The sequence below is a fragment of the Enoplosus armatus genome, chromosome 10 (genome assembly GCF_043641665.1).
Source record: "Enoplosus armatus isolate fEnoArm2 chromosome 10, fEnoArm2.hap1, whole genome shotgun sequence".
NCBI classification, from domain to species: Eukaryota; Metazoa; Chordata; class Actinopteri; order Centrarchiformes; family Enoplosidae; genus Enoplosus; species Enoplosus armatus.
In genome coordinates, this window is record NC_092189.1 from 16,985,194 (window position 1) to 17,010,576 (window position 25,383).

A 25,383-nucleotide genomic window follows, 5' to 3' on the forward strand; every position below is an offset into this window, starting at 1 on the left:
GACTTCGACCCTGTCACTTAAAACTGACGTCAGGGGTTTATTTTGCATGACAGCAGCCTTGTTTGATAGAACAAATCCTTCGATCCCCACTTTATCATGAAAGATTTCATTGACAGTTTTCAAATACAGTGTACAGGCAGCCAACACAAGTACAAGACATAAAAACTGACATGATTTTTTAATGAGAAATACACGAAACTGAAAAAATTGTACAAATTGAAATAAAATAAAAAAATTGCATTATTCTTATAATTTCTGGTACTTTTTTTACATAGACTTTTCCATTATTAACCATTATCCGTTTACTTCAGAGCAGGATCCCTCCTTTGATAATCCATAATTACACGATTGAAGTCAAGATATTTTCCGATCGTTGCTTCAGTGATCGAGATGGGATTTGGTTAATCTGTTTGGTGGTCCTTTGTGCCTCGAACAGTCTCCCCTCCTAGTAGCCTACATGGGTCTGGACACATTCATTTGCAGAACTGGGCCTCCCCACATAATGAGGGCCTATTCTCCACACACACACACACACACACACACACACACTACTATAAACAAGCACGATCAGTAATATGAATTGGTGCCCTGTCCTGGTTGTGTATCTGAAAAGAGTGGGAAAGTTTGGTTATAAACATGAAACCTGTGGTTCATCATTATGCAGAGATGAAAACAATGACAACTGCAGGCAAACACATAAATGGGGACAAAATGTTTCTGACTTACTTGAAAGTTGCTGTTGCAGCTGTCTGACCAGCGCTGCAGTCTGCTGCTGCTGTTGAGTCTGCTGCATTCCCTGTCGAGGGAACTAAAACAGAGAAACACACAGTTATTATAGCAATTTGTACCAACATGTCCATTCATTTTAGTGTGTTATGAAAATCACCTTGCAGAGTTTTGAAAATTGTTTGGAGTGAGTAATCCATCAGGGATTTGTTTTTTAAAAAGTAGCTGTTTCGCAGCTAACTGTACACTTCTGGGTGTCAGTATGTCTTGAATGTATCAACAGAAAGCTTCCAAAATGATCCCAAAACGGTCAGTCATTTTGACAAAAGTAAAAACATTTAACTGTGCATTTTAGTTCAGCTTTCAAGTCTCTCTTTATGACTAAAATAAATGGAAATGTGTGGCTCTGTGGACAGAGAAACTAAAGCTAAAGAAAGAAAAAGGGTACACAGTAATGTATACACATTAGTTGTTAATTAGCTGAACTACCAGCATATTTGAATGCAAAGCATGCATAAACATTTCTTCAATAACATGAGACAGTTAAAACTCTCCTTACACTATTACCATACTCCTGGACAACTGGACTAATGACAGTCCCTATCGCCTGGATTGGACCTACCATGGGTTGCTGGGGGGGCAGTGGCTGCATGCCCAGTCCCTGGTTCTGTGCCTGGCCTGGTGGTTGCACCGCTGACACCTGCTGCTGTTGCTGCTGCTGCTGTGGAACTTGCTGTTGAGGAGGAACCTGCTGGGGCTGGACCTGCTGCTGTTGCTGCTGCTGCTGTTGCTGTTGTTGTTGTTGTTGTTGTTGTTGTTGTTGCTGCTGCTGCTGCTGTTGCTGTTGTTGCTGTTGTTGAACTTGTTGGGCCTGCTGCTGCTGCTGTTGTAAAAATGTAGGAATGAAATGCATCTTAAAAATGTAAAATTGCAGCAATTACGTTAGTTAATAAATGTGACAAGCTTCTATTTTCTTTCTGTAATAAATTGGTTGTTAGGAACCTGCCCAGCTCTCCTTGACTGTTGCTTTTATACACCCTGCACCCTGGTAGCATTTCAATCTGCTAAGCATCTCACTGATATCACTACTAAAAGGAAATCATTTTCCTGTTACCTAGACTTCCGTCCTACTCACTTTTTAAAAAAAAAAAAGAGATATTTCATTTTATTCTACCTACAATCAATCAATTCTTCACTTACTTCTGGTCAAGTGCCTGAATATTTTAAATCAGCTTTAGTTTAACCATTTTCCAAAAAGCCAGCTCTAGATCCATTCATTTAAATAAACTTCCCCTCTTGGCTAAGGTCTTGGAAAAATTAGTAGCAGAGCTGCTCATTGGCTACACGAATGGCAACGGCGTCCTTGATTAAAAAAAAAAAATCTTCCGCCAAACATCTGTTTTATTGTTTTTAGATCTTACTGCAGCTTTTGATACCATTGCCCACTTGATTTTACCTCAACACCTTGAGCATTGGGTAGGCATATCAGGCAGGTTTAAATTGGTTTTATTCCTAATTCTCTGAAAGGACTTTCTGTGTGGCCATTATGTACAATTTTATATACATGCTGGCAGTTCCAAATACAAGGTAGCTTCAGCGTTACACAATTTAAAAAGTAGTGCACACAAACGGCCTCCTTTTCACTTTTCAAGTTGCTCATGAAAATAAATAAACTCAGCCAAGACGTAGCTAAAGACCTGGATAAACTAATGATGATCAAGTGACGTACTCTGAGTGCTTGTTGTCTGAGGTACTGCTGCTGTTGCGCTGCTTGTTGCTGCTGTTGTTGCTGCTGCTGTTGCTGCTCTGCCAGCATCGGATTGGGCCTCAAGCCTGGATGGACGCCCTGGCCTCCCATGTGGCCAAGACCATGCATGATGGGATTCGGCTGGAGGGGCTGGTGGGAAAACCTGAAGTTTACAGGACAGGAAGAAGTAGTAAGAGGGCAGGTAGCAAAGGAGTTAATATAAAATGAAGGACAAAAACCTTGCAATGTAAACTCAAACGCAGCAAACTTTATGAGAACAACATCAACCTTCTACAATTGGACTTTTAAGTGTTACTGAGCAGCTAACAAAGCAGCAGCTGTCCTTGCAACACACTACTGACCTCTGTGTGTTCTGCATATTGTGTGCGTAGCCTGGAGCCTGCTGGTGAACATAACCACTGGGTCTCTGCTGCATTTGCCTAAGAGGATCCACCACAGCCGGGTTGGCTCCAGGATGGGAGCCCTGGAAGTTTTGGTTCCCATAGGAGGAAGGAACTACACCACCAACTTGTGACGGATGCTGCTGCATCCCCATGTGTGATCCATATGTGGTATAGCCCTGAGATATGTTCTGAACAGAGACAATGTTGATAATTAAAACCAAGACAGAGGAGGAGTTCCTTATTGATTTATTGATAGTGTCCAAGTCAAGATTATTTAGATAGTGACTTTCAAAAAAAGACCAGGTGCACATGTGCGAGCATATACAACTGCAGGTGTTTAGAAAATGATCTGAAAATGCTGGCATGGTGAATGGCATACTGTTTAAACGTGTAAAAAGTTTTTTTTAATTCTTCAGAATTAGTGTGCATGAATAAAGGTGTCAAATGACACTTATTTTCTAAGAATGGGTAACAAATGTATTTCTTAGCAAAACAAAAATAGACTCACCTGAGAAGCCTGCATTGAAGTATATGGTTGGTTGGGTGTTATTTGTCTAATCTGCTGCCCTATCATGCTCTGATTCTGAGAAGAGAAACAACAAGTCAGCAAATAGCAAAGAGTTGATGTCCTCTGACAGGCGTGAAAGAGGATTCTTAGAACTGATTTGATAGCAGCTTTTTTCACTTTCAGCAATCAACAGCAACAGCAAACAGAGAATCAATCTACTAGCTACTGATTTTGGTCAACTCTACTTGACTGTTGTAGCTTGATCTGTCAGTGCGGACTGACTCACCAGTCTGACCTGTAGCTGCTGCCGCAGTATCTGGCCCTGTGGCATGGTGGGGGGCTTATAACCCATTTGGTATTGCTTGTCCAGTCCCATCATACCAGGCATGCTTCCCTGCATGCCGGGCATCATGCCTGGGTAGCTGGGCCGAGTGGGCATCATTTTGTTCATCTGTGGGTTGCGAGCAGGTCGGTAAGGAGGTTCTAAACCTGGACCTCCTGTGGAAAAAACAAATTAGGTAAATACCTAGATGGTATTGAAGATATTGTTGTGTGAACCTAAGGAAAGTTCTTAAGGAGTGCTAAACCACTGTGACATACTGCTACTGATAATGATGAGAGAATATGCCATGAACTGACCTGGAGGTAGAGGCTGGTTCTGTGTGTACATGGTCATGGTCTGCTGGCCGTAGGGTAGTCTGCCATATGGGTGGTTCTGCATCAGCTCAGGTGGCATATTTGTGCCATAGGTCACACCGCCTGGTGTACGGTTCACATATTCCTGGAGAGAAAAAATTTATTACTTTTTTAGAACATATTATAGCGACTTATGTCCTGGAAACAAACACATAAAGAATATCCGTCATTAAAATCATTCTATTCTAAATCATGAACTATAAGCATAACTGACCTCTGTCTTGGCGGACGGCGTTTTCTTCTTCTTGTTGGATTTCTTCTTGTTTGAGTCAGAGGGCACAGCGGGCACACTCTTCTCTTGCTTCACTGCCTCCATCATCTTCTTCTCTGGTTCCTGGGAGACGGGTGTCAGGGGCTCCTCCTCTTCAGGAGGCAGGGGGAGCGGCTCCAGGTAATAGCTACGAGGTTTGGGCTTCAGGTGGGTGTGGTAGAGCAGGAAGCGCTGCTGCTCCTCGAACTTGGTGACCTTACGGTCCACGCGCACCGTACCAAACCAGCCCCAAGAGAGAGGGGCGGAGTGTTTGAGACCCTCAAAGACATCCCAGGGAGAAATCTTCTGTTTGGTTGATACTTGAAGGCCCTGATGGCAAAGACACACAGTAGTCTTATTTAAATATAGCCAATAGATGAATTACATCCAGGTTTAACTGTGCGATGCAAATCATTCTGAAACTGTGTTGCAGGTTGATGTCAAGTCACATCAGCTTGTGATAAACCACGTACCTCCTTCTCAAATCCAGCGATCTTGTTACCCTTTGTGTCAATTAGCGAGCCCTGAGGCTCACAGGTTATGACATCTCGGGTTTGCTTGGGCAGTGGCAGAAGCTGGCGAACCTTTTCCAGACTTTCTGACTGCCGATCTCCGAGCTCTTTCTGTGGAAATAAAATGGGTACATTGAGGAGAGGAGCAATTATAAAAATGTTCATGAAAAGCCTCTCTTTACAAGGACCAAAGTGAAGCTTTGCTTACATGTAGAGTAATCAGCTAATCAGGAAAGGTAGTTAACATAAACCTTGACTATTTTTTCTGTGTGAAAGCCTTTTGCACACTAGATGACAGTGCTATTGCTTCACCCTGATACTGTTGTGGTCTGTGACATTTTTAACCTGAACACATTTTTTCCAGGACTATTTTGGCAGGTGAGACTCTACCTTGTGTAGTTTCATTTGAACTTGTTTCTTTTTTACTGATTGTGCTATGACCTTTTCATCTTCCTTTTTCTTTCCTCAATGTCCCTTTCTTATTTGAAAGACAAGAATAATAAAAAGCTAATGGTCCTCGACATTTAGCACAACAAAACCAAGTTGACAACCATTATGTGAATGCAGGGAAAAGATGTGTGAGAAAGGTGTGCCGGTCTTACCCTGAGCTTCTTGACCAGGTTCATATAGGCTCTCTTATTCTCCTCCATGCTGCCCTGAGAGATACTGGACATGTCAGCAGCCAGTGTGCCGTTAATCAGCACACTCAACATGTCCAACACTGTTGTGAAGAGCTCACTGGTGGAGAGAAGCAAACATAAGAGCCAGGCAGATCAAGTGGCTGATAATTGTACTGGCAAAAGAATTTATGTTTAGAAATAATAAATGTGGTATCCAATTAGAGGAATGATGTGTGGATTGCACTTTGAAATGGGGTTCTCTCTTCAGTCAACACTCACTTATTGGACTGCATGTCCACTGTGCCGCTGCTGATGATGTCAAGGAGTAGTACGGCCCACTCAGTGGTCTGCTGGGTGCTGCGCTGCACCGTGTCAAACATGCCACCCACCTGGTTGAGAGGAAAAGATACTGTTAGTCTCCTCATAACATGAGGACTCAAACCCAATGTTGGATTTAAAATAGTAGAGTGGTAATGAAGTGAATGGCTTTCGTTCTTGGACAATAATTGCATCAAAAGTCAACATGCACAACTGGTACGTACATGGTACAAAACATTATTTTAACAATCAATATTATATTAAAAATCGTATATGGATTTTACAGGGATGATGTACTGTAAAGCTGGTTGTGCTGATCAAGAAGCTCTTACAAGATTCAATCGTAGTTTCAGAGCCTCATGCATCATTTGCTTTGCCTTGCAGTCATCCTGGTACTGGTCCTCTCTCCAGTTAGTAACAATCTGCTGCACTTGACTGTAGAGGGATGTGAGAAGGCCTTCCCTCTGTTCATCCTGTCCCTTCAAGCAGGTCAGTACCAAAGACAAGAATGGCTGCTGGCTCAGCAGAGACATACTGAGGAGGGGGAAAATGTAATTTAATGAAGATTAATTCATGTTCAGATGGCTGGCTCATTTTGTTTTTGTAGCTTCCATTTCCTGAGAGAGTTGCACAAAATGAAAAGCCCTGTTCTGCCACACAGTTTGCAAAGGATTTCACCTTGTAGAACTACCAGATTAAATCTAATCTAATTTATTCCAGTATTGAAGGAATATACGTTTGTCGCTTACCTTTTCTGCTTCTGCCGGTCCCTCTCCTTACGCGAGGAAGAACCCAGGTGCTGTCCTTTCTCCAGCTCCTCTCCTGCTGCCTTCAGTACATGGCCCTGAACTGAGGTGGGCAGCTTGGCTATCAAGGGAGCCACCAGCCAAACACCTGACCGCTCAGATGAGCTGCAGCACACAATGCAAACACAAAATGTTAGATTTCAACATCACTAAGTACAAACCAAAAAAAAAAGATAAAACATATTTATTTAAAAAGGCCACAGGGTTAATGTTTGACCCTTAAAGATGTATGAGATTGGTGTGTTTATCCCAAGAAAAAAAGAGAATTAGCAGACAAAGTTTCAATTCACACACCTCCTGAAGTAACAACCAACTGGAAAGAGGGAGGCAAGGGAGAACTTGACAATATTATTATGACTACTGAATGTAAGAATAACGTGTTCCTACAAAATTCAATGCAAAGAAAATCCTTTTTTTATAAGCCCTTGGAAAAGACAAGACAGACACACACCTTAAAATTGGCTTCATCTTGCTGGTGGTGCTGTTGGATGTGGAGCCACCTTGGACCGCTGCGCCATTTCCTGAGGGGTTACTGGAGTTCATCTCAGCTGATTTCTGAAACACCTCGATGGTGGCCTTGGCTATGTTCTCCAAGAGAGAGTAGAGCTCCTATTGGAATATAAAATGAGGAATATTCAGGTTCATTTGACAAAAATTACGCATTCATATTTTGTTCTTCAAAAAAAAGAAAAAAAGAAAATGTTAGATGCACTGAAAACAGCAATTTACATTGTTTGTGCTCTGTTTGATCATCAGCTGCAGCTCCAGGGACGACTGTCTCATCGTCCATTGGTCCATGTTCTATGACAGTAAAAAAGAATAATGTTAGTCGTATACATCTTTTTCCTTTTTCTTGTCAAAAGCCAGTTATGAGTTTGCACAGTTCATGGCACTGCTAGGACATTTCCTCAGCCCCTGACTCAGCCAGGAGGGGGCAGCAAAACCTCACAGTTAACATTCAAGAAGAACAACTTAATGGCAGATTATATGGAGAAAATAATCAGAAAAAGTCAAACTTACTACTACCTACTGATGTTAGAGGTTCCATTTGAACTAAAGATTCTTCATTGACTCAAAAATAGATAATTCTCAAGCACAAACCTGTAGGATGCGTTTGATGCGCTGCCTCTGAGGGTTGTCACCATCGTCGCTGTCCAGCTGGCGGTGTGGATAGCAAATAAGCTGCAGCAGCCGTTGGGCCTGAATGTTTACCAGCACCGGGTCCTGGAGGGCACTGCTGTCCTCAGACAGAGACTTCAGGCAGCGTTCTCCAACCCATTCCTGCAAGACAGAACAAGAGGTGAAGAAGGAAAAAGAGGCAGAGTGGGGAAATGTTACAGTGGTCAATAACTTCAGCTATCCTCAAGCTTAAGTACAAGTATCATAAACTCATGAGTCATGTGAAACAAGCGTGACTAAAGCTGGGTGGGTGGTGATGAAAACAGGGCATGGGGTCATTTCTCAGGAATAGAAGTGCATATGCCGGAGCCTCGCTGGGTAGAGGATGTGTTTGAAGTCTCTTGAGGTCTCAGAGCATGTCCAGCCCTCTGAGCGACTGCCAGCTCTCTCTCTGGCCTTCATATCTATGTGGCAGAAGTGACATCTGGTGCAGAAAATGATCTCATTCACGCTTTTTATGCTTCTTTGGCTTACTGCATTTACAACTACCTAAGAAAAGCTTATACGGGCAAAAATTGTTTCTCCCACAAAAGCTTTTGGAGAGAAAATACTTAACATGAAGAGACAGCATGCATGCATAGCTCCGTGCAGTAGAAAGCTATTTGTTTCAGACGCATTCATCAGTTATCATTCGTTTTCAACTTTTCCATTTCAGACTGAGTGTGTGAACTGTGGCTGTGGATTTCATTGCTTTCATATCATTCATGCCATTTCAACTCAATTTTTATTTATATAGCTCCATATCACAAGTTTGCCTCAAGGGGCTTTACAATCTGCACAGCACCCTCCTTACTTAGACCCTCGACTCAGATGAGGAAAAATTCACCAAAAGAAAAAGGGGTTTAAGGGGGAAACAGAGAAGGGATCACTCTCCCAGGACGGACAGACTTGCAAAAGATGTCCTGTGTATAAAATAGACCAACATAATTAAAATACAGTACGGACGGTCATATCCTCACCTGCTGGCAGATTGTCTTCAGAACATACTTGGCATATACATCCAAGCTGGCCGTTTCTATGGAGACATTGCGCCCCTCCGATATATCGTCGAGGCCAGCAGGGTGCGACAGTCCTGAGCCTCTTAGCTCGGCATCACCTAAAACAACATGGAGAGTCCGGTAAAACCAACCAGTAATATCCATCAGTGACATCATAATACAGTGATTTTACAGTATGTCAATCTGCATCAATCCCATATATGAGGCAAATGAGACTAAGACGAAAACAGACGAGTTTTGACCAAGCAAACTAACTTAACCTCATCCTGATCATCATCATTTAAAAAAAAACCAAAACACTTATTTATGACAACACTGCAAAGATTCTTACCCAGCATGAAGACCGCTTTGAGGACAGCAAATACTGCTCCAACAACTATGCTGTTCTGAGAAGCAGCAAGAAGGTGGCGATCACAAGACGACCGGATACCAACTGAGGATTTATCTGCAAAGTTGTAACATCAGTATAAGACAACCAGGTAGAAACAAAAAGTGTTGAAACAATGGTAAAAGGATTGTGGTTGTGTTTCATACCTGACTTCACACCATCTTGGGGAACAGGGTTGCGCTGTGGCGTCTTGAAAAGGTGCAACAGAATCCTGCAGGTGAGTCTGGCTCCTGGCTCGGAGTCTTGCTCACTGCAGGCTAAAGGTAAGAGTAGAGTTCAGTTTCTTCCTGTCACACAACTAGGGGTTCCCATGTTTTTTGGATAGGCTACACAATCTACTACATCAAAGCCACACATCTAAATTTAAACCTTGTCCTAGATAGACTTCTCATCCATCAGAATGAAGTGGAATTTTCATAGAGCTGTTGTCGTGGAAGAGGGAGTGAGAACAAAGCATTTACCACAAGCGAGAGCTGCTGGCATTTGGCATGTGTAGCAGCGTTATAAAATGAGCCAAACTCAACCAAACAGCATGGCTGAATGGGGCTTTGTCTCCAAGCTGGGAGAAAAAAAGATGATCAGTGGGGAGAGAGGGACACTTCTCTGGCCAAGGCACAAAGCGCACTGAGGCATCATGGACCCAGATCAAATATGCTGCGTTTACTCTCCTCTCTGATAGAAGTAATGCATTATACAGCTTGGTATTCCTTCCTACGAGCCAAGCTGCAATGTACTGCTCACTAATTAGTAGAAAGCCTAATGGCTGTGATATATATACAGTACATAGATGCATGGATAACCTTGGTAGAAATGTATCACAGACAGAAACAACTAAAGTGAAGGTATTTTTTTTTTATAGCAGGACATTACATAAAATAATCCTTACCTGCATTGAGGAGAGAAGGAATGGCCACACAGCGAACCAGGTCCTCTAGGAGTAGGCACTGTCTAGCAATGAGAATGGCTACGAAGGTTGCCAGGGAATCATGGAAGGACAAATCGCTAACCTGAAGAGTAGCAGAGTACAGAGATCAACTTATGATTACTACTGTGAGAAAAGCTACCGTAATCAGAGAACTTGGTTTGTTTGTTTTGATTTAGTTTGGTTTCAAAAATGTAATAATGTTGTGTATAATGTAAGATGTTTTGTACATGTTGACTTTCTACTCAAATAAAAAAAAAAAGTATCAAAGAAAAAACATATTTGGCTGACATTATCATTGAAAATTAGTTACAAAAAATGCGACAGAACTGAAATCTTTCAACCAGTGTTTATAAGCAAATGATGGTAAGAGTCAAAGCCATAGCTTATAGAGAATAGGTGGAACGATTACTCCTTTAACGAGTTTCTGCCTTTGTTGTGATTTGAAGTAAATCAAATTGGATTGAATTAATAGGGAAGTGCTTGGAAGCTGGATTTACTACTCCGTGGTTAGCGGACGTGTGCCTCATCAAAAATGTAACTACACTAACAGACTATAAATCCAGCTTGAAAGTTATGAAACCACAACTTACATCTACGTTACACAGCAAATCATTGAAGCCACAGTTGCCATTGTTAGAGGAGCAGCAGAGAGCCTTGAGGATGCCAAGCCACTCAGCACTCAGGGAGCGACAATACGCCGTCAGCTCGGCACACAGGATCCCAATATCGTTCACCCTGAAAGCACATTACATGATATGAAACAACAGTCCAACAATGAGAAGAAAACTGTAGCAGTCTGAGCCACACACACACACACACACACACATACAGCACGATCGTAACTGAAGTAACACACCTCTCAGGGTCTCTGTGGTCCACACACACATCCATGAGCACATTACAGACGAAGCTGTAGCGGTTGGCTGGGCTGTCGTTGAGGATCTTTCCCACCATGGAGTGGTTGAAGTTGTGGGCCGAGGGGTTGGCAATGGCCTCCATCATGAACACAGGATCCCAAAGCATGTTGGAGTCCGATGGGTCGATATTGCAGTAGATGGAGTTTTTCACTTTGGAGCAGAACTCACTGAGAGAGAACACAAGGGGAAAGGAGAGGATAAGGGATTATGTCGGTACTGAATAATAATAATCAATATGCATTGTTGTTGAAGTAGCGGAAAACATTTTCAAATAGGTAAAGATTTATATCTACCTGAAGATCTCGCCAAACCTGTTCTTGAGGTGACTGCAAGAAGTGTAGAGGTCATACAGGTAGGCCAAGATACAGCGCTCAGCAGAGGAACAGTCTGCCGGGTTCACACCTGATTTCACCACGATGCGCAACCTGAGAAGACATTTACAAACATGATTAAACAGCACCTCCTTCAGCTAAATACTTTAAAAGGAAAAGTCAGACATTTAGGGAAATGCTTATTCGTTTTCTTGCGAAGAGTACGATGACAAGATTGATAGCACTCTCATGTATGTACGCTAAGTATGGAGCTATAGCCAGCAGCCGGCTAAGTGAGCTTAGCATAAAGACTAGAAAAAGCTTGTCTTGCTCTGTCCAAGGTCACATACCAGCACTTATAAAGCTCAATAATGAACAAGTTGTATCTTGTATGTTTAATCTGCACAAAAACTGAAGTGTAAAAACAACAATTCATATTTTTTTTTACAACAAGATAATCTGTGTCAATAAGTGAGCTTTAGAGGTGCAATAAGGATGCTCTTGTTACCTTCGGACAGAGCTAGGCTAGCTGTTTCCCACTCTTTGCAATCTTTATGCTAAGCCAAGTTAGACAGCTGCAGGAGGTAGCTTCATATTTACCAGACAGACATGTGAGTGGTATCAACCTAAGTCTCGGCAAAAAAGCAAATTAATGAATTTCCCAAAACCTATTCCTTTTTTTTACAAGCACTACTTTTACATTTAATTACATTCATTTTAATTAGAGGCTTCATATAAGCTATCTTTATCTTATACACTTAAGGCATTTAGCTAATGCTTTAATCCAAAATGACTTTCAACCAGTGCATAAATTACCAGCATCACAAACCCTGAGCTCTGTCAGCTACCCTGTGACAATATAAATCCTCCTTAAAGCCAGTAGGACGAGGTTCAGAGAGTGCAAACAACCAACAATTCTTTAACTTGCCGTTACAACCCAAAACATCCCTTTTTCTACTATTAATTAATTTGAATTATCTAATGTCTTCACCCTGCAAACACCCCTTTAGGGTTGGAATACAATCTCTGTTAATTTCACAGCAACGATTACAAAACCATACCGGTCCCATGTTTGGGCCACCATACAAAATCTAAGCAAGTCTTTCAGAAATGGCATCAACATCAAAGCTTGTAAGTGACATACCCATCAAAAACTTGCGCTGTCTGCTCAGGATTGAGAATGAGGCAGGAGTGGTACCTCCTCAGCACAGCTACAATACACAGACACAGGCTGGTGGTGTAGCTGCCCACCAGGCTGGACGACTTCAGCAGCAGCTCGGCTTCCACCAGACTCAACTCATTCAGAAGCTACAAAAACACACACAGTCAATGGATTTTTACAAACAATGGTATATTGGATTGATCCATGTTAAATCAGCGATGAAGTTGCCCTTACCTGAATAGCAAAGTCTATGAGGCCACTAATATTGAGGGAGTACTCCATGAGGTCAAAGATGAACTGAATGTGCTGGACGAGAGGCAGGTGATAAGACATCCCTAAGGCAAAGCTGGTGATCTGTTCCAGCACATTTCTGGACACCTGCACACAAACAAAATATCATCATTAACAAGCAGAAACAACAATATTTACAGCCGTGGTTCTGACACTGAGCTGCAACACAACAATATGCTGCTATTAAGCAGAGCTCCGACACAGACAGTCTACATTTAAAACAAGCAGAAACATGCAAATATTGTGTCAGCCACTGGAATTGGGTTGTTAGAGGGAGACAAATTAGACAAATGAAGGCAAAAACAATCAAAAGGGAATTTCAACCATTCAAACTTTGTCTTTCAAACATAAAACTAGGACCAAATATCACTCGGCTCTTACTCTATAAACCCAAATAACTACACGTTTCCCATTAACTTATATAACGCGTTAATTAGTGAGCTTTAGAATTGCTGGTGGGCAGATTTTGTTACCTTTGAACAAAGCCAGGCTAGCTGTTTACCCCCGTTTCCGGTCTTTATGCTAAGCTAACCATCTCCTGGCTGTAGCCTCAAAATTAACAGACAGATATGAGAGTGGTGTCAATATTCTCATCTATCGCTCTGCAGGACAGAGACTAAGCATGTTTCCCAAAATGATGAACTAAATCTTATTACATTTGTTTTTTTAACTGTATTGGCTCCGTAGAGACTTGACCCTGGGAGTGATGTTAGCTATATTTGAATTTAAACCACTTAAAAAAGCAAAGTGTTTCATATTTTATAATCTATGAATATTATGGACAGCACTGCATTCAGGACCAAGTACATTCTCCGTTAAAACAACCTCTACAACTGAGAAATCCAAATACATTATGTTGTGCTGTGTTTTTAAGTGACAGTCACCTGAGGGCATTATCCATTCAAACTGCACTCCCACATCTCACAAGAGAAATCTAAATACATTCAAATTACATTTACATTCAAATGAGTCACCTTGGGAGGTCTTTTGTTTTAGGCTGCTTTAAGTATTTGCATAAATAACCCCTGTGGTTAGTACCCGAATAATCAACTGATTCCTACATACACTGAAACATGAGACACGTGAGGACATGACAGAATGAGGTTTCCTGGTCTAACCTGGGAGGTGACTTGGTGCTGGTCAAAGTGGGAGAGGTGCTGGAATTTGGAGAAGATATCTTCTGCAGTGGGAAAGGCCTCCGGCTTACTCCTCTTCCTCTTTTGTCCTTCCTCCCCTCCTGCATATGACGGAAAGAGAGAATTTAAAAAAAGGGAGCAGCAACTCATAACTGGTCAGCGATATTCTTTCCAGTCTGCCGAGCGGCCCAGCCGTGAAATCGAGTTAAGCCAATGGTCTGTTATCTTATTTCCAGCCTCCTTCGATTTGAAGCCTCACTGCAACAGACACTACCGTAACTGCACTTTAAAGAAAAGGAAAATGGTACTTTTCATTTAAGAGAAACACGATTGTGAGCTGAAGGTCATCATCAGCTCACAGGGATGTGATACGGTGACACAAAACACTCCAATCTATGCAATTATGACTTTGAAAACCTTAAATCACCTTAATAAGGTCACATGTATCTGAGATAAAGTGGCTGTGAACAGATGAGAGCTATTAGCATAGAAATTGGGTGGAAAGAAGATTGAGTGATGCAACCCCCGTAGGGTCGATCAAGACAGGGAAAAAAAAGCTTGTTCTCTTAAGAAGGGCAGAAGAAAGGGAATACAAATGAAATGTCTTCAAAGAGGGAGAGTTATAAAAACAGCTGGAATGGCCACAGTGAGAAAGCAAGCAATCAGCCTGCATTGTGAACGGCGTTTTACAAACACCCAAGCATGATAAAAATCCTGCGTTCCACCCTGCTGTCTGGCAAAACATTATCTCTTTCATGTGATAGACATGGATTTTTCTGCAGAGAGATGCAAGAAAAAAATTCAGTCAATAAATTGGGGGACACATATCAAAACTTCAAAGTGTTTTCACTGACTCCATTTTCATCTGTAAACATGAAAGTGAAAAATAATCTAAAACAGCGATTTGCTTGCGTGCCTGCAGCAAAGGAAATATAAAACATAGGTAAATGAGAAACACAGGACATTAGGCTACCAGTCAAAAGCTGCTAAAATTGAAGAACACAGTTACCTGTTTCTGCTGTGCTTTTACGGTTGAGCACCTTCAAGATGTCTTTGGTAATTTTCTTGATGGTGTGTCGCGCCTCATCCCTCAGTTTGCCCACACCATAGAGGACCACTAACCGCTGGTTACACTCATGGCTGGCGCTCTCCTCCTAAAAGTGATGATAAGGAGACAAAAACGGTCCTCATAAACTGGATGCACCCGATAACCAGAGCAGCATCGCCAGACAAACAACATAAAAAAACTAATTTGGGCCAGACATATGTGACAATGTTTGTTAAACTACAAGAGTTTCTCTCATATGTTTTAGAGCTCAGGGCTTCCAACAAAAACAATCTAGCCACCTTTAAAAAAAGAAAAGAAACTAAATTGGAGATTGAACATAGGTATGCTTTGAAAATATTAGCTTTAAGCCATCTGAGATAATTTAGTTTGACATTGAGAAACGCTATTGATCATATGTAGTAGGGCTGCAATGAATTCTTTTTCATGGATTGATATGCCCATTATTTTCTTGATTAATCAAATTAATTGTTTCATCTATAACATGTTAGAAAATGGTAAAAAGAAATGCCCATCATATTTCCCAAAAGCCCACAGGCCAAAACACAACCATATTCAGTTTACTATCAGACAAAGAAAAGCAGTAAATCCTCACAATTGAGAGGCTGGAAATAGGTCATTGGCATTTTTGCATGATGAAGTAATCGACAAATAGTTTGCGCTCTAATACTTTAACTATTCCAGGCTGGATCTAAATAATTTAGTTGGCATCATTACTCTGGAAATAAAAATTGTTGCCCACTACCTGCAGTCATACTGTGCCTTTACACAAAGGACTGAAGCTGTACCAGACTTTCAGATACAAAATCTTGTAGATTCTAAAACAATGTCTACACAGCAGCTAAATCAGCACGTCAGCTGCAGCTTCAGTCCTCCGCCTGCGTCTACACAGGATGCATTCAGGTAGAGCATTGAGCGTACGTCACCCGCATTTTGGCAGCACTCAGAGCCAGATACACAATCACTTCAGTTACACGTGTAAAGCAGAAGAAAAACATAAAAATACGCTTCTGGTTGTGGTTACGCACATGTAGCTGTGTGAAACACAAGCGGTTACGTGACCTGTGCATTGATTAAAATATAAGTGCATCTGTTCAGACGACAAAAACATGGCTGAAATGCCTCCTGTGCGGACAGGTAGTACCGATTCACTGCTTCAACTCAGAAGTGTAACTTTCTTTTTAAATGCCAAGCTGTGGGTTCTCTTACCTGAGGAATAGGGAAATGAGTGGCATACTGAATGTGGCGAGGTTGCTCATACAGTTGAGGGAAGGCAGGGTCCATGCCTTTGTCCTTACAGCCGGCCTTGCTGTCCTGCTCTGGAGCTGGCTTCTCAGGGGAGGGGCTCCCCTTAGACTCATGCATCGGAGGAGAAAACATCTGCAAGGCAAAAGGAGACTGACATGAATTCCATATTTTGAAAAGAGCAGCAGTGCATGCTATAGAGGGGATTATAATTTACAAAAACAGCATTTATGCATGCATTATGGAAGGAAATGTTAAATGTGGTGTGTACCTCATCAAAATTAGCACTGGAGTTGTGATCAATTTCCATCGACTCTGACAGGCCGGTATCCTGTTGAATAAACAATAACCTCATGTTACCCTTTTTACACCACGCTGTTACTTTGTACTGTGGCACAGATGAGTCATCACACTCCACAACAGATGCCTCCAACATGCCTCATTCTTGCCACTGCTGCCGGCCTCCTGCTCCTTGCGCTCTGATTCATCGGAGGGCTCATCACTGGGGGAGCGCGGGCGTGGCAGGTGGGAGTCAGAAGCCAGGTCACCACGGGAAATGAGTGTGCACATGTAGATGTTGTGGGAAAAGACGTCGTGCCGAATGAGCTCACAGAAGAGCAGGACCAGGTTGGAGAACTCCACTCGTTCATTTTCATTCCCAGGCTCCGCTACAGAGCGGAAAAGAGGATTTGAATAATTTAATAGCAGGTTTCCCTTGCCAAATCATTTATAATAAATATGCACTGGGTAATGAAATAAGAGGCAGAGACAAAAGGATATAAAGTCTCTTCAATATCAGATCAAGATCAAGATCAAGTCTGACACATTTGAGAATCACAGCCACAGGATAAAAGAAAGAGACTCACTCAGTGTGGGTGCCTGAGTATCGAGGAACTGCAGCAGCACATCCTGAAAGATTGGAAGTGTGGCAGCCGAGAGGGAGCCGGATGACACGGAGCCCTTCTCATCCACCACCTCCGACTCACCACACCTCTGCAAGCAAACGCACACCAGACAGACAACACACAGCAAGCAGTCTTTGAGTGCTAAATGAAGAAAACCTTTACAAGCTTTCCGTATTTGACACGTTGGTTTTAGAGTTTGTCTATAGATGCCACAAAAGACACCACAAAACATGAATTATGCAGTTGGAATATTTTAAATGTCACTGCAATGTCGGTGTGTGTGTGTGTGTGTGTGTGTGTGGGGGGGACCATCCCAGTAGTTGTTCTCACCAGACAAAATGCCATGTGGAAGTATGAAAATAAATGTACGGATTTCAGGGTTCTACTGACTAAACCATCAAGTGCTCAGTTGATTTGAAAAACACAAACTTAACCACCGTGCAGACTAATATCAAAGTTTGATATGAAGGTTATAGTTATATTAAGACCATCGACAAGTGCCCTTTGTAACCATGTAATCTTTCCACCAGAGGTGTGTATTCAGGGCCGCAGCCTTTGAGAAGGTCAAGTCTTTGGGTTCATAACACTTGCTGCACATGGTTGACATTTGACATTTTAATGTCATTTGATAATATTCATATTTTTTAAACCCAACACCATGGACCTGATTTTGGCAAAAAAACAACAAACAAATTTCATTAACTAAATAAAATCAAATAAAAGCATTTAGTGTTTCTTGACCAGTATTATATTCCTGGCAGTGTGATGAAGGCTTTGAAACAGCACTTAGACCATCGTGTAGGGGGGTTACACTTGACAAATCTGTAACAATACGATACAAAGCTGATTCAGTAAAATTTGATTGAGCTCGTAAGATTGATTGAGCTCAGATTTGAACTGAAACCTCAATATGAACTCCCTTTTTGTTTCCAGTATGCCTAATGTGGCGTAGTAGCTGCTAAAGCTAGCGTTACTCGACTCAGGTAGTCAGCGCTCACGTATTCTTGTTAAATGAGTAGCTGTGTTTGTGGTGCTGCTAGTTTTATAGACACCGTTGCACATTTTGATGACAGCAAAAAAAGAGTTGTACATGGTGGATTCCAACACTTCTTACAAAGGGGAACACTAACAGGAGAGGGGCAAGGTTGATAGCCAAGACAAGTATATATATAGTACATGTCTGTAGTACAACCCTGTTGACAGTACAGTTACCATGACTTAGCCGACTGGACACCAGAGCAGCGGAGATGTAATTAAGTTGATCACTACTGAAACAGTTAGTTTGGACACATGCAGTAACTCACAGAGGGCTCTTACCTCTGCTTCTATTTCAGCCTGTCTCTTCTCCAGCAGCTTGGCCACCACCATGGCCCTGTGCCTGCCAGAACGCTTACAGCACACTGCCCATTCACAAAGCAAGGTCACCACCGCGTCATCATCTGGTGACATCTGGACAGAAATGTGCATTATGAGACAATACGGATAAAAATAGGAGTGCTTGTCGTCACATTTTATAATCTGGTCATCAGTGATCACATGGTATCAAAATTCCAACTTTTCAGTTCCAAGTGATTAAAAACAACTTGGTTAATGCTGACAAAGGGAATCCATCCTTACCTCATGGCCATCTTTACTCTGGCCTGACCCAAATATTCGGTTGTATAGTGAATCCAGTGAGTTGTTAAAGTCAGACTTCTCAAAGCTGTGGTTGTCTAAAACCTCCAGGGTGTGGAGAACCCTCCCGATGGTGAACCCTGGCAACAGATTACAGAAATCATCTCAAACACTGACCTTGTAGTCCTGACTTGTTCTCATGAGCTGTAAACAGACGTGTCTGCAGAGATAAAGGAAGAGTTTCCTAACCTGCTGTGGTCTCCTGACACTTGTCAAACGACCACCTGAACTCCACCGCCTGGCCTCGCTCCTTCACTTGCTCCTCGATCTCTCTCAACTTTGTACGGACCTGTGGTGGAAAAAGAATGACAAAACCACCACGAAATGTAAGAAACGTTTAAGAAAGGAAACTATATCATAACACGGCGTAAAAAAAAACTTCCTACTGGCTTTTGAGTTAAGTTTTTTCTTAATGAGATTCATTATATTTTGTGATGGAGAGATTAAGGCTTGCTTTATGACTCCACCAGGACAAGTTTGAAAGCTGCTGGGAATCCTGGATTAATTATTTAACACCATTTAGATCAGATTTTAAGTAAATCAACAGTACTACATAAATAAATTCCTCTTAATTTCTTAGCTACTCAAGTGTTACTAACTGTTCTGGTATTTCTATGTATGGATGTATGTAAGTATGTATAAATGTAAACAGATATTAATGTGCATGTTAGTGTAACTTACCTGTAGATTTATGTTTGTGTATGTGTACAGTTTATGTATCTGAGGGTTTTTTTCTTTCATTCCTCTTAATAGCAAAAATTGGAAGGTGATGGGAAAAATCTGTTCCACTGTATTTCATGTTTACCCGTACTGCTTTTCCAAATAAAAAAAAACAACAACTACAGTTTGCAAGGACCAGAATAAACTTTCACTCTCGACTATATCAACATTGATGGGGGTACCTGCTGTGTAAAGGCAGTGTTGCCCCCTGGCATTGGTAGGCTGGACGGGGCGATGGGCAGGAGGTCCAGAGGTGAACCAGTTTTGTTTCTGCTGTCTGTTAGAGAGTAATGCCACACCAGAGCGCTGGGACAACACAACGCTATGCTCTGATGTGACAATAACAAGACACAAACAACAAGGGGAAAGAAAAATAGACAAAATCAGTGAGTGAAGAATTTTAAAGAACTGATAACCTACCAAAGCATACAGAAAAATGTCTCAAATATTCCATGTATGGATTATATATCAGTCAAAATGAACCTGTAACATGCAGCTGAGCCCGAACACCAGAGGCCTGTGCTGGGGGCAGATGTAGAAGTCCGTGAAAGGAGTCTGCGGCTGGTTCCCTCCTGCCGGCTGCGAGGTTGGGGTGGGGGGCAGGGCGTTACCTTGCTGCGCCAAGATGCCATGGGCTGGATGCCCTCCTGTGCCGGGGCCCAGGCTCCCGTCGCTTAGCAACAGGTTGAGGCGGCGCGTGCAGAAGTAAGCCAGTCTCCGTGACAAGTAAGCCGACTGTACAAATTCCCCCGAATACTGAAGGACAGAGGAGACATTCACAGCATTACCCACAGCACTCAGTGTCCATTAACATCAATCAGCTTTGGAAATAGAAACAAAATGGGAGGCTGCAGGCCCCGGTGGGCCACTGGCAGCAAAGGTCAACACCACCAAAGAGCTGCAGACGAAGACACACAACTGGTTCATCATAAAGTGCTGACAGCTGTAGAAGCCTGTCATAACGCCAAACAGCTAGCGTGTGTCACTGTGTGCAGCTGGATGACTGTTAAGCAGGAATGTGTGTTTCCAAAAAGCAATCCATCAATGCACAAGTGATGATGTGAGGCTGAGGAAGAGATGATAGTAAACCGTCAGAAGAGCATACCTGAAGTAAAAGGGGCAGGAGAAGTCTGAGAAGCTCATCTTCACCAGGTCGCACCTTCTCAAAACACTCGAGCACCCATGTCAGGAACTCATGTCTGTCCAGCATACCGTCCTGAACACAGAAACCAAACACAAGTGCATCTGAATATCAAGTAGCTGAACACGATTAATTACAGCGTATAATGTGGAGCCCTAGAACTCATTCATTCATTGAAATATTTAGTTATCACTGTCTTCACTTCATGGAATCAGGTAGGTCTAGTACGCAGAAGCAGTGTCTGGAATTTAATCAGAAAAAGTAATTCCTTTCCTGAATTACTCTCCCCAGATGTAATGTGATCGCTTTATTTATTACTCATTTTTACAGCAGACATGGGCAGCATTTTCTTCAGTTCTTAGGATACCACGAGTCTCATTTTTTCCCTGTGATACTTGCAGTAGGACTGGTTAAAACTGATCTTAGCCTGGTTATTAAGAAGGCTAAGACACTAACTAATGTAGTTAGTTTAAATCCATTGTAGCCTGTCACACGACTGTGTTACTGGACACAGTTATGTGACGCACTGTTCAGCAGCAGACTTTAGAGTGTGAACTGACCTGAAACATGAACATGGCTAGCTTCTCGTTGTATTCCCACTGCTTCATGGCCGTCTCCACATCAGCAGGAGTGGCCGGTAGGGGTGAGCTACAACCTTGACTGGGAAATTGTCGGTAAAACTCTGCCACCTTCTGAAGCTGCTCCCACAGGTACTTGGTAATAATTTGAGTCCATTCTACACATACAAACACAAAAATGCATCTCAAAGCAACAGGAATTAACTAAATGGCAGAACATATTATACTAACAGAAATCACTTAAGAGCCAATAGAAAAAAAGCATATAATTTTTCATTTTTAATCATCTTTAGCCAGAGGAAAACTCAAAACAGATCAAGCACAACAAGAAACAAAAACCAACAACATACTGCTTTACCAACAATTAACAAAGCTCTTTGCTTACCTATACAAGGATCAATCACATGCCTCTTCTTGACTTTAGTTTCTGTGATGGCTGCGTGATACGCACAGGTCATCTTAATCATCCATGCTGAGCGCATGACAGGGACTAAGTACTTGGCCAAGTATCCAAAAACCTCCTCCTTTTTGCTAAAGATTGGAACCTGTGACAAGGACATTTCATGCGTGTCAGTGATGTTGAGTTAAACAATGCACACACCAAGAATATTTCTCAAAACACCACAAAAAATGGTAAGAAAAAAGAACTCCATCAGAAAAAAGGCCAAAGTCATTTATTAGAAATGTTTGCACAGTATGACAAGACTCGTGCTAATCACTTTTTACAAACAGCTGACAGTTAATATAAAAGTTAAACTTAAAATACAGCCAAAAATATTAAATAAAAATCGTTCGTGTTACTTCTAAATTATGTAAATACAGCCTTCAGAATTCCTTGTCAATAAAATAAACATTTTTCCAACACTGCCTGTTCTGAACTGCATGCATGACGTCCACAATTTAAATTAAACTGCTATGTTTTCCTGATGTTATTTCTTCTGTAGTCTGAATGAAGTAGCTGAGGAGAAACCTGGAACTGGTGTACTTTTGGCAAAGTAATCTGCCAAAGTAATAAATAAACAGTTAGCAAACATTTTCCATTATAGTGACAAAACAATTAAATGTGTATGTAACAATATAAGCAGGAATTGGAGAACAAACTACAATGTAATTGTAAATGATAAAGGGCTTTTATACACTGGAATAGAAAGCTCACCTTTAATTTAGCCCGATGTATTCAAAATACAAGATTTATTTGCTGCCACTTATAAAAGCACTTGCAGGAGAATAAAGAAAATAATAAAAAAACGCCTCACCCGACAATCTATAAATAATAGATTTTCAAGTATAAAAAAAAAGAAAAGATCAACAACAACCTCTTTCAACAGACAATGACATTCGTTGTGTTTTGACTCAATATACCCAAACAAGACAAACAATAGACTTGATTTACACAGAAACAGCAATTGGGTTGTTTTAACAAGGAGATAAAAAACACTGCAGGACTTACCTTTTCTGAATTGTTTATTGTTTTGTGATGTTGAATTGAATCGTTCAGGAGAGTTCGGCACAGTTTGGGGGACTGTTTTATCACCACGGCCATTCCAACTACCGGCAGTCGTTCTCTTCTAAGCTTTCACAGGACTGGCACGTGAATTTCTCCAAGCGGTGACAAACACATCACGATCCTCCACTCCCAATCTGTTAGCTACTTCTGCATAGGCAGCAAAAGTCTATCGAGCCTTGCCAGACCATAATAAGGGAAGCTAAATGTGTGGGCTGACGTCGGAAAAACTATGAGATGTTAGCACCGTTAACGTAAACGTGCACCGACTTTGCATATCTGCATTAGTATCGGGCAATATCAGCTTTTAAGAAACTACATGTATATCACAACACTAGTGGCACTGTGATGTCGGAAAACACAATTTCTTGGATGACAAATGGAAAGACAGCTTCGATGTCTTCACAAAAGCTAAAATCTGGTCATTATGGGTGAGTAAGGTAGGACGTCTTAGACTAGCTTGTTGAGCTCAGCACTATATTGTCAGATTTGGCAAACTTTTCCTCAGCCTAAGATGTACTTTGTCAGCCTCAACTGTATTTAGGCTCAGCTGTGATTTGGTCAGGCATGAGTATTCAACTCAAGGCCCTGCCGAGCTTAGCAACGTTAGCAGATGGCACAGTAGCATTTTATAGTTAAAGAAGCAACAGTTTGCAATGCTAAAATGCAAACATTTAGCTGTGAATTCAACATGCATTCTAACATTCATACAATAAATCTTATTTTGACAGCCACTTAATTATCTCATCATAGACAAAACTGAAAAGCCTACTTTCATTAGTATTTGTAAGCCAGCAGACAAAAATGTGTATGCTATCAGTATTGATCAATGTGGGAGGGAAAATGGTTGAGCCTGAAGGAAGAGTAGTGCATGTAGCCGCACTAATAATGGCTTTTTTTACTTTGGTACTTTAACAACAAGCAAAGTACTTTGAAAGTTTTGGGGAATCCATTTTCTTTTGTGTGAACATTGGTGAAAAATGTTGGATTTTGGTGACAGTCTAAAACAATCCATACTAGTCCTTTTCAAATGTAAATAGTGGAAATCAGCAGAAGAAAACATGACAACAATCAAAGAAAAACAAAAACCATGCACAGGAGACTGATGTGCAAAGAATTAAACTGATTAACCAGCCAACCCAAGCACAGTGCAGAGGGTGGGGCCAATGTGGCACCTTGTTTTCTCAGCAATTATACAACCAGTTAAACCAACATGAAGAAACATCATTTAGTAAAGAAGGCTTTTAGTGACTCACACCACGGTCTTACCTTTTTAGCCAGCTGTGTTAGAGGTTTAGTTCCAGCTAAATCCGTGAACCAAATATTGATGGAGCTCTGTGACCTTGCTGTGACAAGCCAGAAATTATCCTTCTGGTTGACCTGTGGCTTACGTTTCCCTGTGTCTAGAAACGTGTTATAGCGCAGCTTCTCTGCAATGATGCTGCTGAAGTTTGAACTGATCTGTAAAGCATTGAGGGAAACAAGTATGATGGACAAATCAATCAAACCCACTCGCACAAAAATATGTGGCATGCAGGGTAGAGGCCCAGTTAAAGAGCCAGAGTAATTACCTTTGAAGGGTTGAAGTTGACATTTTTAGCACTGCCATGTTCATCACCAGACACAGCTGGTTGGTTATTGAATCCTTGCTTCACATTTAGTGCAGTCAGCTCATCCTGGAACAAATACAGTTTTCAGTGCATATTGACAGAAAATGTTATTATATCTCATAATTTCTGATCCCAGACCAGCTCGAAAATCACGATATGTACTTAATTGCTTACACCAAGAAAATGGACAAAACTACAATGAAATGTTACCAAGTCATTATCAGAGATATCTGCAGCAACGTTGACAGAATACCTCAGAGGTAAAGCGGTCAGTTTTCCATCTACCTCAACAGATTATCTAAAGGTTAATAATAGATCAGGAGCCAACAGCACTAACCAGCTAGGCCAAACTCCAATCTTACCACTGAGCTCAGAAAATGTAGCTTAATTTCCAGCTTGCAGGTCATGAAGGTTGGCTGTGCAGGTTTAAGTTAGCTAACGATAAATCGGTTATCCCAAAATAACAAGCTAACAAACAATTACCAGTCGGTCACAATCCAAAAAAACCCAACGCATATTGTTTTCCACCACAAAGCAAAACACTGGTTGCAGTTTATATCAAACGGAATAGCAGTCGACGAGCTAGCTTAGCGAACTCTCGTTTCTAACGAACCGCTTGTTTTCCAAGTAAAGCTGGCGAGCTAGCTAACAAACTGACAACTAGGTGCTGTTCATTGTTATTGCTAGGCCCAAATCGTCTTGAGGGCTTGCTAAAAAGGCTAGCTAGTGTTAGCTTGCACAGCTTCTTGGCTGAATTTTTTCGTACCCCAAAACATTATTCCTGGTCTTTTACATTGCACATCGTAAAATCTGACCTCTTTCTGCTTTGGATCTTGAGGATAAACGTCCGGAGGGCCGAGTCTGGGCCGCTTTAATGGCCGGTGTTCGTAACTTAGGATCCCGAAAGCAGCCATCATCCAGCGGCATCACAGCCAGGGCTTTCCTCCTCCCCAGCAGCCTGAACCGAGCGACAACAACGAAACACACTTCCGGTACGCTTTCATCCCCGAACTTCAAAGTAAAAGTCACGGGGAATTCTTGCTTGA

The 25,383-nt window shown here is 41.7% G+C and overlaps 1 protein-coding gene across 3 annotated transcripts; it reads right to left on the reverse strand.

Annotated features, from left to right (window-relative positions):
- med12 (mediator complex subunit 12) lies at positions 1 to 25,254 on the reverse strand. Of its 3 annotated transcripts, none has more exons than XM_070912879.1 (43): positions 25,153 to 25,254; positions 24,299 to 24,403; positions 23,997 to 24,188; positions 21,609 to 21,768; positions 21,206 to 21,381; positions 20,610 to 20,720; positions 19,988 to 20,260; positions 19,687 to 19,833; positions 18,974 to 19,073; positions 18,728 to 18,864; positions 18,428 to 18,559; positions 17,072 to 17,198; positions 16,644 to 16,873; positions 16,477 to 16,536; positions 16,170 to 16,340; positions 14,904 to 15,048; positions 13,877 to 13,995; positions 12,702 to 12,845; positions 12,450 to 12,613; positions 11,288 to 11,419; positions 10,934 to 11,161; positions 10,668 to 10,812; positions 10,039 to 10,159; positions 9,299 to 9,409; positions 9,096 to 9,209; positions 8,726 to 8,862; positions 7,689 to 7,868; positions 7,317 to 7,388; positions 7,039 to 7,196; positions 6,531 to 6,692; positions 6,114 to 6,315; positions 5,743 to 5,852; positions 5,446 to 5,581; positions 4,805 to 4,954; positions 4,296 to 4,661; positions 4,025 to 4,166; positions 3,672 to 3,883; positions 3,386 to 3,460; positions 2,836 to 3,065; positions 2,452 to 2,636; positions 1,349 to 1,587; positions 727 to 808; positions 1 to 605 (listed from the first exon to the last, which is right to left on the reverse strand). In XM_070912879.1, the coding sequence occupies exons 1-43, from the start codon at positions 25,252 to 25,254 to the stop codon at positions 568 to 570; spliced, it is 6,522 nt and encodes a 2,173-aa protein (XP_070768980.1). In that variant the 3' UTR covers positions 1 to 567. The 3 variants fall into 3 exon arrangements, with proteins under 3 accessions (XP_070768980.1, XP_070768979.1, XP_070768981.1); XM_070912878.1 differs by having other exon boundaries at positions 1,349 to 1,609; positions 2,456 to 2,623; positions 2,832 to 3,065; XM_070912880.1 differs by having other exon boundaries at positions 1,349 to 1,603; positions 2,456 to 2,636; positions 2,836 to 3,053; positions 3,986 to 4,166.
- Positions 25,255 to 25,383: the final 129 nt, after the last annotated feature.

Bases quoted from the DNA above. Each gene is read 5' to 3' on its own strand.
- med12 (XM_070912880.1), bottom strand. From the start codon at position 25,254: ATGATGGCTGCTTTCGGGATCCTAAGTTACGAACACCGGCCATTAAAG. The intron at 13,996-14,903 runs GTAACTGTGTTC...CGTCATATGCAG, and splicing joins TAAAAGCACAGCAGAAACAG to GAGGGGAGGAAGGACAAAAG. The intron at 7,197-7,316 runs GTAAATTGCTGT...ATATTCCAATAG, and splicing joins TCAAACAGAGCACAAACAAT to GAGCTCTACTCTCTCTTGGA.